Source organism: Podarcis liolepis (assembly GCF_965112155.1).
Source record: "Podarcis liolepis genome assembly, chromosome: 3".
Classification (NCBI taxonomy): Eukaryota; Metazoa; Chordata; class Lepidosauria; order Squamata; family Lacertidae; genus Podarcis; species Podarcis liolepis.
In genome coordinates, this window is record NC_139557.1 from 5014567 (window position 1) to 5027994 (window position 13428).

At 43.7% G+C, this 13428-nt stretch overlaps 1 protein-coding gene across 2 annotated transcripts in view; it reads left to right on the forward strand.

Annotated features, from left to right (window-relative positions):
• Positions 1-12574, forward strand: part of LOC310703128 (cytochrome P450 2K1-like) — a 34645-nt gene extending 22071 nt beyond the window's left edge. For both annotated transcript variants that reach the window (XM_083495216.1, XM_083495217.1), the window contains exons 7-9: positions 1023-1207; positions 8566-8707; positions 9098-12574. In XM_083495216.1, the coding sequence (XP_083351342.1) occupies positions 1023-1207; positions 8566-8707; positions 9098-9285 (515 nt within the window). In that variant the 3' untranslated portion in view covers positions 9286-12574. The remainder of the gene's footprint in view (positions 1-1022; positions 1208-8565; positions 8708-9097) is intronic.
• Positions 12575-13428: the final 854 nt, after the last annotated feature.

Consider the following 13428-nt stretch of genomic DNA (forward strand, 5'->3'; position numbering starts at 1 on the left):
TTTAATTTTTTTGCCCCCTTTTTCTAATATTACTTCATCATTTAATAAATTTTCATTTAGTCTCCATCTCATTGGGAAACTTGTCCCTGTTCTTAATTCCACTATTATAGAGTTGTAGTCTCATAATGTTCTTGATAGAATTTCTGCCCTCTTTACCTTAGTATACAAATCTTTAGAAGCCTCCTGTCCCAATCGAGGGAGGCTGCACCATTCATATCGCCCATCAAAATAATCTTTTCATTCGAATTTTCAAATAATATTTCTTCTAGCCTCTTTTAAAAATCTGGTTTTTTTTCCTCATTAGGTGCATACACACCAATTAATAATACTTTTTCTCCATGTGATGGTATCTGGGTTATCAATATTCTTCCTTGTTGGTCTTTGAATAATTGTTTTGGGTCCAACCCTGGTTTTATACACATTACAACTCCTCTCTTTTTTGTTACATCAGAAGTTACAAAGTCCTTTCCCAACCTTTTATTTAAGTTTTATTTATCCAAGTTTAACTTCTTTACATGTTCAATTTTATTCCCTTTAGTCTTATTATTTAGCCTACTTACATTCCAAGTTAGAATTTTCAAAGCCATCTTGTTCCATATTTATTTCTCTTTCGCCTCCACCTCAGTTGAATCTTCCTCTTCCTGTCCAAATGCTCTTTCTCTAGCTAACCTTCCACCATATTTTCTCCAAAATTGATATGGCTCAGTAGGATCATGAAATATTTGGTTTTTACCATTATATGTAAAAGATACCACTTCAGGATATTCCCAGCAGTGATATTTTAATAATCATCCTGGATGAATTTCTCTCCATCAGTATATCAAGTTATTGGCTAAAATGTTTGTCCTGTTTAAAAAATACCCATGTCACATTCTAGAGATTAAGTATGTGAGCCCAGGGAATTGGAGAACCAGTTTATTCCAGTTCTATGCTGGAGAGATTAGTATTTTGAGAGACAAAAGCCAAATCAAAGAGATAATCTTAGCAGGAAAATTAATGCTTTTCTTTTTTGCTTCCCCCAGTAAAGGTCCAAGAAGAAATTGCAAAGGTTGTTGGATCTTCTCAGCCAAGGATTGAACACCGAAGAAAAATGCCTTATACAGATGCCGTGGTCCATGAGATCCAGAGGATTGCCAATATTAACCCAACCAACCTGCCACATGCCACGGTTACAGATGTTACCCTTAATGGCTACTTCATTCCAAAGGTGATACATTTGATTGAACTGCTGCCCACTAGTTACAATATATTTAAAATAAAAAAATTCCTTTCAGTAGCACCTTAAAGACCAACTAAGTTAGTTCTTGGTATGAGCTTTCGTGTGCATGCACACTTCTTCAGATACACTGAAAAAGAAGTTGCAAGATCCTTCTATCTAGTGAGAAGGTGTGGAGGGGTATTACTCAGAAGGGTGGTGGGAATGGGTGATTGGCAGATAGCTGAGATGAGCCTGTTGACGACTCTTAACGACTGCAATAGGTCTTACAGGAAAAGGCAAGGGGTGAGAAGGTGAAAAATGGCTTAGTCATGTATAATGAGATAAGAATCCAATGTCTTTGTTCAGACCAGGTCTCTCCATGGTTTTAAGTTTGGTAATGAGTTGCAATTCAGCAGCTTCTCTTTCCAGTCTATTTCTGAAATTCCTTTGTAGTAAAACAGCTACTTTGAGATCTTGTATAGAATGTCCTGGGAGATTGAAGTGTTCTCCTACTGGTTTCTCTGTTTTGTGATTCTTAATGTCAGATTTATGTCCGTTTATTCTTTGGCGTAAGGTTTGGCCTGTTTGTCCAATGTAGAGAGCTGAAGGACACTGTTGGCATTTGATGGCATACACAATGTTAGACGATGAGCAATTAAATAGTCCCGAGATGGTATGTGTGATGTTGTTGGGACCAGTAATGGTGTTGTTCGAGTGTATGTGGCAGCAAAGTTGGCATCTGGGTTTATTGCAGGCTCTGGTGCCAGTGTCTGTGTTAAGTCTGGTTGTAGTATTATTGTGGGTTAGGAGTTGTTTAAGATTGGGTGGCTGTCTGTAGGCAATGAAAGGTCTTCCTCCCAGAGCTTGAGAAAGAGAACTGTCATTGTCCAGGAGAGGTTGTAGATCTCTGATGATGCGTTGTACTGTTTTAACTTGGGAGCTGTATGTGATGACTAGAGGTGTTCTGTTATTTTCTTTTTTGGGTCTGTCTTGCAGCAAGTTCTCTCTGGGTATCAGTCTGGCTCTGTTGATCTGTTGTCTAACTTCATCTGCTGGGTATTTTAGTTCTAAAAAGGTTTGCTGTAGATCTCTTAGGTGAGAGTCTCTGTCTGTAGAATTGGAACAGTGCCTGGCTATATACAATGGACTGTTTGGTATGTTTGGGATGGTAGCTAGAGGCATGTAGATATGTTTGTCGGTCAGTTGGTTTACGGTATAAGGTGGTGTCTATGCGCCCATCCTGTATTTTTATAGTAGTGTCCAAAAATGTATTTCTTGCATAGATTGATTCATTGTTAGGTTGATTGTGGGGTGAAAATCATTCAATTTCTGGTGAAAGGTGTCCAGGGTCTGTTGACCATGTGTCCAGATGATAAAAATATCGTCAATGTATCGCAGGTACAAGAGAGGTTTGAGTGGGTAGGAGTTTAGGAAACGTTGTTCTAAATCTGCCATGAAGATGTTGGCATACTGTGGGGCCATGCGGGTGCTGTGCCGCTGATCTGAAGGAACAGGTCATCACCGAATTTGAAGTTGTTGTGGGTAAGGACAAATTGGCAGAGTTTGGTGGCAAGGTCCGCTGTGGTTTTATCTGAAATGGTGTTCCTTATAGCTTGTAAACCATCGTTGTGTGGGATGTTGGTATACAGAGATTCCACATCCATAGTAGCTAGTATAGTATTGTTGGGAAGATTATTTAAAGATTGTATTTTCCTCAGAAAATCTGTGGTGTCACGTACATAGCTGGGAGCACTGATGGCATATGGTTTCAGAACAGAGTCCATATAACTGGAGACACCCACTGTAATAGTGCCAATACCTGAAATGACGGGGTGTCCCGAGCGGCCCCTTGTAAGGTCGTGTCGGCATGGATGTTAAAATCCCCTAGGACGACCAAACTAGGTGTCTCCAGGAGAACATCCGCCACGACCTGAAGCAGCTCGGACAGGGAATCCTTGGTGCAGTGGGGAGGTCGGTACACCAAAAGGAATCCTGTACTGCCCCTATTGCCCAACTTCTAGAACATGCACTCATAAAACTGGGTCTTCCCAATAGGACGCCTGATGCAAACTAATGACTTCCTAAAAATCACTGCAACCGCCTCTCCCCGCCCACATGACCTGGGTTGCTGTGCGTAAGAGAAACCTGGTGGGCAAGCAGCGGCAAGAACAGGCCCATCTGCTTCCTCCAACCAGGTCTCTGTCACACATGGCTGGTCAAATCCTCCATCCACAATCAGGTCATAGAATCATAGAATCATAGAATCATAGAATCATAGAATCATAGAATCATAGAATCATAGAATCATAGAATCATAGAATCATAGAGTTGGAAGAGACCACAAGGACCATCGAGTCCAACCCCCTGCCAAGCAGGAAACACCATCAGAGCACTCCTGACATATGGTTGTCAAGCCTCTGCTTAAAGACCTCCAAAGTAGGAGACTCCACCACACTCCTTGGCAGCAAATTCCACTGTCGAACAGCTCTTACTGTCAGGAAGTTCTTCCTAATGTTTAGGTGGAATCTTCTTTCTTGTAGTTTGGATCCATTGCTCCGTGTCCGCTTCTCTGGAGCAGCAGAAAACAACCTTTCTCCCTCCTCTATGTGACATCCTTTTATATATTTGAACATGGCTATCATATCACCCCTTAACCTCCTCTTCTCCAGGCTAAACATGCCCAGCTCCCTTAGCCGTTCCTCATAAGGCATCGTTTCCAGGCCTTTGACCATTTTGGTTGCCCTCCTCTGGACACGTTCCAGTTTGTCAGTGTCCTTCTTGAATTGTGGTGCCCAGAACTGGACACAGTACTCCAGGTGTGGTCTGACCAGAGCAGAATACAGTGGCACTATTACTTCCCTTGATCTAGATGCTATACTCCTATTGATGCAGCCCAGAATTGCATTGGCTTTTTTAGCTGCCGCGTCACACTGTTGGCTCATGTCAAGTTTGTGGTCAACCAAGACTCCTAGATCCTTTTCACATGTACTGCTCTCAAGCCAGGTGTCACCCATCTTGTATTTGTGCCTCTCATTTTTTTTGCCCAAGTGCAATACTTTACATTTCTCCCTGTTAAAATTCATCTTGTTTGCTTTTGCCCAGTTCTCTAATCTGTCAAGGTCGTTTTGAAGTGTGATCCTGTCCTCTGGGGTGTTAGCCACCCCTCCCAGTTTGGTGTCATCTGCAAATTTGATCAGGATGCCCTTGAGTCCATCATCCAAGTCGTTGATAAAGATGTTGAATAAGACCGGGCCCAAGACAGAACCCTGTGGCACCCCACTAGTCACTCTTCTCCAGGATGAAGAGGAACCATTGATGAGCACCCTTTGGGTTCGGTCAGTCAGCCAGTTACAAATCCACTGAGTGGTAGCATAGTCAAGACCGCATTTTACCAGCTTCTTTACAAGAATATCATGGGGCACCTTGTCAAATGCCTTGCTGAAATCAAGGTAGGCTACATCCACTGCGTTCCCTTCATCTACCAGGCTTGTAATTCTGTCAAAAAACGAGATCAGGTTAGTCTGACATGACTTATTTTTCAGAAATCCATGCTGACTATTGGTGATCACAGCATTCCTTTCTAGGTGCTCACAGACTGTTTGCTTAATGATCTGTTCCAGAATCTTCCCTGCTATTGATGTCAGACTGACTGGGCGGTAATTATTTGGGTCCTCTCTTTTCCCCTTTTTGAAAATAGGGACAACATTTGCCCTCCTCCAGTCTGCCGGGACTTCGCCTGTTCTCCAGGAATTCTCAAAGATGACTGCCAGTGGTTCTGAGATCACATCTGCCAGTTCTTTTAATACTCTTGGATGCAGTTCATCTGGCCCTGGAGACTTGAATACATCTAATCTAGCCAAATATTCTTGTACTATCTCCTTAGTTATTCTGGGCTGTGTTTCCTTTGCTGAATCATTTGCTCCAAATTCTTCAGGTCGGGCATTGTTTTCTTTATCGGAGAAGACTGAGGCAAAGAAGGCATTGAGGAGTTCAGCCCTTTCTGTGTCCCCTGTTTGCATTTCACCATCTTCTCCTCTGAGTGACCCCACTGTTTCTTTGTTCTTCCTTTTGCTACGAACATACCCATAAAAGCCTTTTTTGTTGCTTTTAACCTCTCTAGCAAGCCTGAGTTCATTCTGTGCTTTAGCTTTTCTGACTTTGTGTCTACACGTGCTGGCTATTTGTTTGAATTCCTCTTTGGTGGTTTCCCCCCTTTTCCATTTTTTGTACACATCCTTTTTTAATCTTAACTCAGTTAAAAGTTCTTTAGATAGCCACCCTGGTTTCTTTAGGCACCTTCCATGTTTTCGTCTCATTGGTATTGCCTGACGTTGTGCTTTTACTATCTCCCTCTTAACAAACTCCCAGCCATCATGAACTCCCTTTCCTTTTAGTATTGCTGTCCATGGGATCTCACCCAGCACTTCCCTAAGTTTTATGAAGTCGGCTTTCTTAAAGTCAAGAAATTGAGTCCTAGTATGCTTGGCTGCTACTTTCCGCTGTATAGTAAACTTCAGAAGAGCATGATCACTCGCGCCTAATGATCCTTCCACATCTACCCCACTAACCAGGTCATCAACATTGGTTAGGACCAGATCTAAAATGGCTGTTCCTCTTGTTGCTTCTCCCACTTTCTGGACAATGAAGTTGTCTGCAAGGCCAGTGAGGAATCTGTTTGACCTTATGCTCTTGGCTGAGTTTGACGTCCAACAAATATCCGGGTAATTGAAGTCCCCCATTACTACTATCTCCCTTCCTTTTGCATGCTTGGCCATCTGTTCCAGGAAGGCAGCATCTATGTCCTCCGTTTGGCTTGGGGATCTATAGTAAACTCCCACAATGAGGTCTCTGTTATTCTTCTCTCCCTTAATTTTGACCCAAATGCTCTCACTTTGGCTTTGAGGTTCTAAATCTTGGATCTCTTCACAGGTATACACATCCCTGACATATAACGCCACTCCTCCTCCTTTCTTGTCTGGTCTGTTTCTCTGAAATAGATTGTATCCCCACATTATTACATTCCAATCGTGGGACTTATCCCACCAGGTTTCAGTGATGCCTATTATGTCATATTTAGTTTGCTGTACCAAGAGCTCAAGCTCATCTTGTTTATTTCCCATGCTTTGCGCATTAGTGTACAGACATTGAAGTCCATTAATCATTCCCCCGTGTCTCTTATTTAAGGATTTTTTCCTCCCTCCACTAGGTCCGCGTGCTGTTTGCTCCATTTGGTCTATGACATTTGGATGATCATCTTCATTAATTGATAGACTCCTACCTTCAGGAGCACTGTCTCCCTCCCCCACATTAGTCAGTTTAAAGCCCTCCTGATGAGGTTTCTGAGATTTTTGGCAAAAACATTTCTCCCAACCGTTGTGAGGTGCAGCCCATCACTTGCCAGAAGTCCATCTTCAAGAAACTGCAGTCCGTGATCTAAGAATCCAAACCGTTCCTGTTTACACCATTTGTGAAGCCAGCTGTTCACTTCCACTATTTTCCCCTCTCTCCCTGGGCCACGTCGTTCAACTGGGAGGACAGACGAGATGACAATTTGTGCATTTAGTTGCTTCAATTTCCTGCCGAGAGCCTCGTAGTCTCTTTTGATCTTCTGGAGGCTATTGTTTGCAGTGTCATTGGTTCCCACATGAACCAAGAGGAAGGGGTATTCGTCAGTGGGTTTTATGATTTTTTGCAGTCGTTCAGTTACATCTTGGATCTTAGCCCCGGGGAGACAGCACACTTCCCGAGACATCTTGTCAGGCCCACAGATCACTGCTTCTGTTCCCCTCAGTAGGGAATCCCCTATCACCACTACACGCCTCCTCTTGGGTTTGGTCGGGGTTCTTCTGTGAGCTGTCTGTTCCAAGGTCGCCTGCACATTCCCTGAGGACTGACTTTGCTGCTCGTCTTCATATACCTGATCGACTGTAATGAGGGAGAGATCCTCAAATGGAGTCTGCTCTTCGTCTTCCATGCTAGGGGAGAGGACCTCAAAGCGATTGTGTATTTCTAAACAATCAGAGTGAACCCTGGGCCTCCTACTTCTTTGAGTCACGTTTCTCCATATATCTGGCTCCTGTGTTGCTGAACTATCCTCCTTCTCAGGGGAGTCCCCTGTCTCCTCTCTGGTGGAGACGGTGTGCTCTGTTGCTTCCAAGAAGAGCTCCAGCTCTCTAATTCTTTGGAGCGTAGCTACACGTTCCTCCAGTTGCTGAACTTTGTCTTTTAAAAGGGCAATCAACATGCAATTGCTGCAGGTAAAGCTGCCTGCAACCTTTGGCAAGATGGCAAACATTGCGCAGGAATCGCAGGCGACTGCAGCTGTTCCCTCCCCTTCCATCTTGAGATCGTGTCGTTGGGGGTGGCTACAGAGGTCCTCCATCATAAAAAGCTTGAGGACAGGACAAATAACTTCCCCTCCACACACACACACACAAAAAACACCTAGGTCTCCCCCACAAACGTTTGAGACTAGCTCCCCTAAATCTAAAAGATGGGTATAACTGCGCGCGCCGCTAGGCACGCGCCGCTGCCCTGCAGCCTCTGATAAGCTCCTCCCACAGCTAATCCCCTGCCTCAACAGAAACCCTGCCCCCTCTGACCTTTACACAGGTCATGGATGGCAGTGGTTTTATTCATCATTGACCTGGCATTACACAGCAACACCTTCAGGTCATGTGGGTTTCCCCTGTTGATTCCAGTATCCATCCGGTCAAGGCCAGACCCGGAGGCAGGGATAGTCTTCAAACAACGACTAAACCTGCCTCCTCAGTAATGACATGGTCTGGTCTTAGCATAACTCCGCCTCCTGCCCATGATCACCGAGATTGGATGTCCCAGTGCTTCCCCCCCTGTGGAACTTGTCCCAGCCATCGTGTTGGCTGGGGCCCCACTCCCAGGCAGCCCTGATCCTGCCTCTTAAAACCAAAACACAAACTATACAGAACCAATAAAACAACAAAAAACAAGAACAGAACAATTATACTAAAATTAATCCCCAACCAAATATCAAAAGGAAAAAAGGAAATAAATAAAAATTTAAATTGCCACTGACTGCTTGAGGATATTTTAAAACACATTAACCACTTGGAACAGGGAAGCAATGGCAGAACACTTCTCACACTTCCCCAAAAGTTTGTTCCAAGTAAGGGCCTGGGCCATGCCCCCTGGGCCAGTTGGAAAAGGCCCTGGAAGGGAACAGGCCCTGCAGTCCTTCCCACAGCCGATGGTCCATGACTTATATGTTAAAGTTTTTTGAACTAAAGACATTTCTCAGATGAACTTAAATCTCATTTCTCCTGCACTGAATCTTCATTGTACCAGATACAGATGTTTATTTTTAAATAACTCTTGCTTTGCCTTTGCAGGGGACATACATCATAACATTGCTGTCCTCTGTGCTGCATGATGAATCTCAATGGGAGAAACCACATAAATTCTATCCTGAGCATTTTCTCAACTCTGAAGGAAAATTCGTAACGAGAGATGCTTTCATGCCTTTCTCTGCAGGTAACTTTTTTTTTTTTTTACTTTTGTGTATACCTGCATAGTGTGTGCTTAGTCAATGGGATTTTTACATGCTGGAATGTAACCTGTTGTGCAAAGGTAAGAATCACATCACTTGCTGTGGCCATTTCTGCCACTAGATCTGGCCACCATTGGTGTGCGGCCCCTGGAATGTTGCTCACCAGGGAATGTGGTCCTCAGGCTGAGAAAGGTTTTCCACCCCTGGTTTTCAGCATTGCAGGATGTCTCATATTGGGAGCTCATAATTCTTTTAAGATGGGCACCATGAACTATTATTTTATCTCTGCATTTTAGTCTGCTTTAAAGTATTTGTGATGATGCTATTGAGCAACTGCTAAACCCAGTTTCTCTGCTGCCTGTGTGTCTTTACAGGTCGGAGAGCATGTATAGGTGAGACTCTTGCCAAAATGGAGCTCTTCCTCTTCTTCACAAGTCTGCTGCAGAGATTCACCTTCCAGCCACCCCCTGGAATATCTCAAGAAGACCTGGACCTTACTCCTGCTGTTGGGGTTATAACACCTCCCATGCCCCACCAGCTCTGCGCTCTGCCACGTTTCTAAGGTTCACAAGTTCCTGGCTTGCTTATCCTACCTGTGTGTGCAATGCGAGCCTTTATTTAAACACCCCTATTCAACAGGGGTATTTTGATTGAGTAGCCTAGCAGTGGAATTGGTGCATGCTTTGTCACAAACCTGAAGTGTTCCCCTTTACCTGCCATACCGCCGAATCCCGTAAAACTAGCATTGGAGCATCTCTTACTTAAAACCTGGCCCTGAGTTCTTATGACACTTGAAGCATAGAGATCAATCAGCAAAGCTGGTTTCATGTATTCCCATGTTAAGGTATACCTTCAAATATCTTGAAGCATCATATTCCCAGGTAGAATGCAGAGAATTGTTACCAAGACGATAAAGGGTCTGGAAGCCATGCCTTATGCTGAAGTTGAGGAAGTCGGGTTTATTAGCTTCTGTGGCTCCAATGTATTCAAGTCAAGTAACCTTTTTTGGCATTACATAAGAACATTCAGAATACATTCAGAATAGATAGGCCAGTGTGATCTCGTTGCCACCCCAATGGCACAGTCACCCGCCAAAGGGCAGAAGAGGTGAGCAATCCGCCTCATCTCTGTGGGTTTCCAGCAAGGGCAGGATCCTGTAGCATACTTCAGCAACAAAAAATCAAATAGAGGAACTTAGCTACTGTCTTGGTGAGCTCCTGGTCTCTCCCCTGTAATAAGAAGCGCATAACCTCCGTCTCTGGTTTCCATGTTGGAATACATAGATGGTCTAGAATTGTTGGTGGAGATCATCATACATTTTACATTTAAGGGCCATGTGAGCTAGAGTTTCCACCAGGTGGGCATCGCATGGGCACATCCTATCTCCTTCTGCCATACCCACAAACCTACCCAAAGGAGGTTAGAAGGATTAGAATTGAACCTAGCCAGTGAAAAGGCCCTTCTTTCTTGCGCATTAAACGAAAATTGTAAATAATTAAGATTAAATTCCTGTACCCAAGAGAGTTGAAAATAAAGAGGGGAGCATGTTTTTTCCCCAACTGAGATTAGTTCCTGCAGATCTATGCCCCACAGCCTAGTTTTTAACATGGTCTTGGCAACTGGGAAAGCCGCACCGTCCAGGAGATCCTCTGAAAGCCCGAGTTGCCGTATCTTTGTGCAAAACAGTTGTAGCCCTGGGGAAGGGAAGGAGTCAGACAGAACTTCGCTGAGAAGGGATCTTTGTCTGCTGAAAAACAGATGTTTAGCCAGCATAAAAGAAAACTCATCAAGGCAACTGTCTCTAGCCTATGTTGGCCTCCCTCTAAACACAGGGCTGCGTAAAGTATGCATCATGGGACAGCAAAGATCTTAACTAGAAAGGCTGCCTACACTCTTTCTGCTGACTGGGAAAACCCTGACATCCAGATTGGAATTCCATAGAGCAGTTGAGCTCTGGCTTTAGCATTAAAAGCCTTGAGGGCTGAAGGGATGTGTTGGTTACCTCTTGTTGCAAAGAAGTGCAATATGGCCCGCATGGACAGCTTGTTGGCGTTTACTGCCCCTGCGCAGTGTGAAGACCACCGGAGCCTGTGATGGAAAGTGATCCCCAAGTAGTTGAATTCAAATATCTCCTGGATGTGTTTCCCACCAAAAAACCCAAATATATCTCTTACGAGAATTCCTGAAAACCATTATTTTGCTTTTGTCAAAATTCATACTCATTTTCATACTAGACAGATAGTCAATACAGCCATTTAACAAATGCTTTAAGCCAATTCTAGTCCGTGAGAGCAGAAACATATCATCTGCATATAGGAAAATGGGAATTTTTGATGCATTGAGTTTTGGGCTGTGATCATCCACCAGTTTTAGTAATGGGGCAAGGTCATTTAAGAAGAGATTAAAAAGAGAGAGAGCAAGAACACAGCCTTGTTTCACACCTTGATTTATAGCAACAGGGTCTGACACAGAGTTATCCTGGAGTTATTCTTATACGACAGGTATTATTTGAGTAAAGCTTTTTAATCAGGTAAAGTAACCTGGGGTCTAAGCCCAGTGTCTCCAGTTTGGACCATAACAGCCCCCTGTCGACTGAGTCAAAAGCAGCCTTAAGCTCTAAAAAGGCCACAAATAGTCCTTCCTTATGGTGCCGCATGTACTTGGTGGCTAAATGGGATAACACTATACAGTTACATAAAGTGGATTTCCTGGCCTAAAAACTGCCTGTTCTGGGCCTATGATGATGTTCAGGTCGAGCCATGTAGTTAATTTGGATAATAGATGTTTTGCATACAATTTCCCAATATTTGACAATAGGCTTATTGGTCGATAGTTCGAAGGTAACTTTTTGTCCCGCTTTTTAAAGATTGGAATAATTATGGAATTCTGCCATGAATTAGGCAGAATTCCAGTTTTGTCCACCACAGTGAATAGTTCCGCTAGAATCGGAGCTCACCAGTCTGGCTTGGCTTTAACTAGTTCAGACAGGATGGCTCCAATGTATTTGGATCCTGTAGAAGACAAGGCTATACAATTCTGTATATAACTACCCCAGGAGATTGGACCATTGGCAGACATAAAGACATACCCACCCACAGATTTATAGTTTTTTGCACCCCCAGCCCATTCAGTGTCCATGTAACCTACCAGTTCAGGATCACTGTAAGTTGGCAACTTTTATTTACAGTTCATTATACCATTTAGATGTCTGACAACTCTCTTGATAGCTGTCCAGTCGTGTTCAGTAGGAACCTTCACTTTTCTGCTCAGAATAATCACTGCATTTGATATAACCAACCTGCATGTCATGGTCAGGTATAAAAGTATTGCTGACCTGTATTTGTTGTTGTCAGGCAATGGCTTTGTTTCCTCCTGGTTCTTTAAAAAGTCTGTAGTAATAGATGGGTTTGCCTTTGGCATCTCCATGCTGTCAGTTAGTTAAGTGACTTTCTGTTTCTGGCTTAGAATAAAACAGCCATCTTCTCTCTGTATCTGGACTAGCTTCTGCTCTGAGAGGGAAGAGGGAGCTGATCCCTTTCACATTGGAGTCAGTGGAAGTCTCCATGGTCTCACCAGGAAGTAGAAAAAATGCCCGCTTTGAATCTCTCTTCTCTCTTAAGAAAATCCAGCCACACCCACTATAATACTTTGAATTTTGTCTTCACTGGGCCCCATAAACTTTGTAGGAATGGATTTAGGCACCACGAGAGGATGTACTGCTTAGTTATTATCCTTCATTGCTCACATTGTTGCATGTCATATGCTCTAATGTATACAAAGATATACCCTAATGCCATCATGTTAAACAGTTTCAAGATGAAAATGAATAAAAACTATGCTAAAAAGAAAAATATGTGTGAGTGTTTCAATGGGAGAAAGTTCAGGAAATACTGGACACAATGCAGTCGTACCTAAATAAAGTGGAATAATTTCATCTGCAAATGATTTGACAATGCTGCTCTCTACTCCCAGTGTAACAAACAAAGTCGACAGGTAATCCTGAGTGATGAGTTCTCTGCCTTCAAGAGCATTTGGATCTGTTCTGGAACATAGCTGTCAACTTGCAGATTTGAAAATAAGGGACCAGCAGCCTTGAAAATAAGGGATCAGCAGCCAAAATAAGGGATTTTAGTCAACCAGCAGCCAAACGAAGCCTCAAGCGGTGGTTCCCACAGCGCAGCAACCCGGCCAAGGGGATGCAGCAAGGAAAACCACCGTCACCTCTCCGCTGGGAAGCGCTGAGCAAAGGCGAGTCCCCAGGCAACGCGGCCGATTTGATCGGCACAAAGCATGCAAGCTACACCCCCCCCCCGTCGTTCTTAGACTCCTTATTGGGTGAGCAATGCAGCCAAACAACACAGTTGGAGCCTCCCTCCTCCCTGGCCGGCAGGGAGGGAGGGAGAGGAGCTACTTCCTTTGAAACCCGGGAATTTTAAGGGACATCATCAATAAGGGACAGCAGCTGGACACAGCACTGGAATAAGGGACTTTCCCACCAAATAAGGGACGGTTGACAGCTATGTTCTGGAAAGCATTAGTTTCTGCAAGTAAGCACCACCCACTTGAGTATACATTAAACTGAAATGCAAATCATCCAATGTACAGCACTGAATAGTTGTGAAGAAAAAAAATCAGAGGGATGGTTAATGATTCGCTGGAAACATTATGTAACATAATATATTGGCTGCTCATTGCAGTTGGTAGA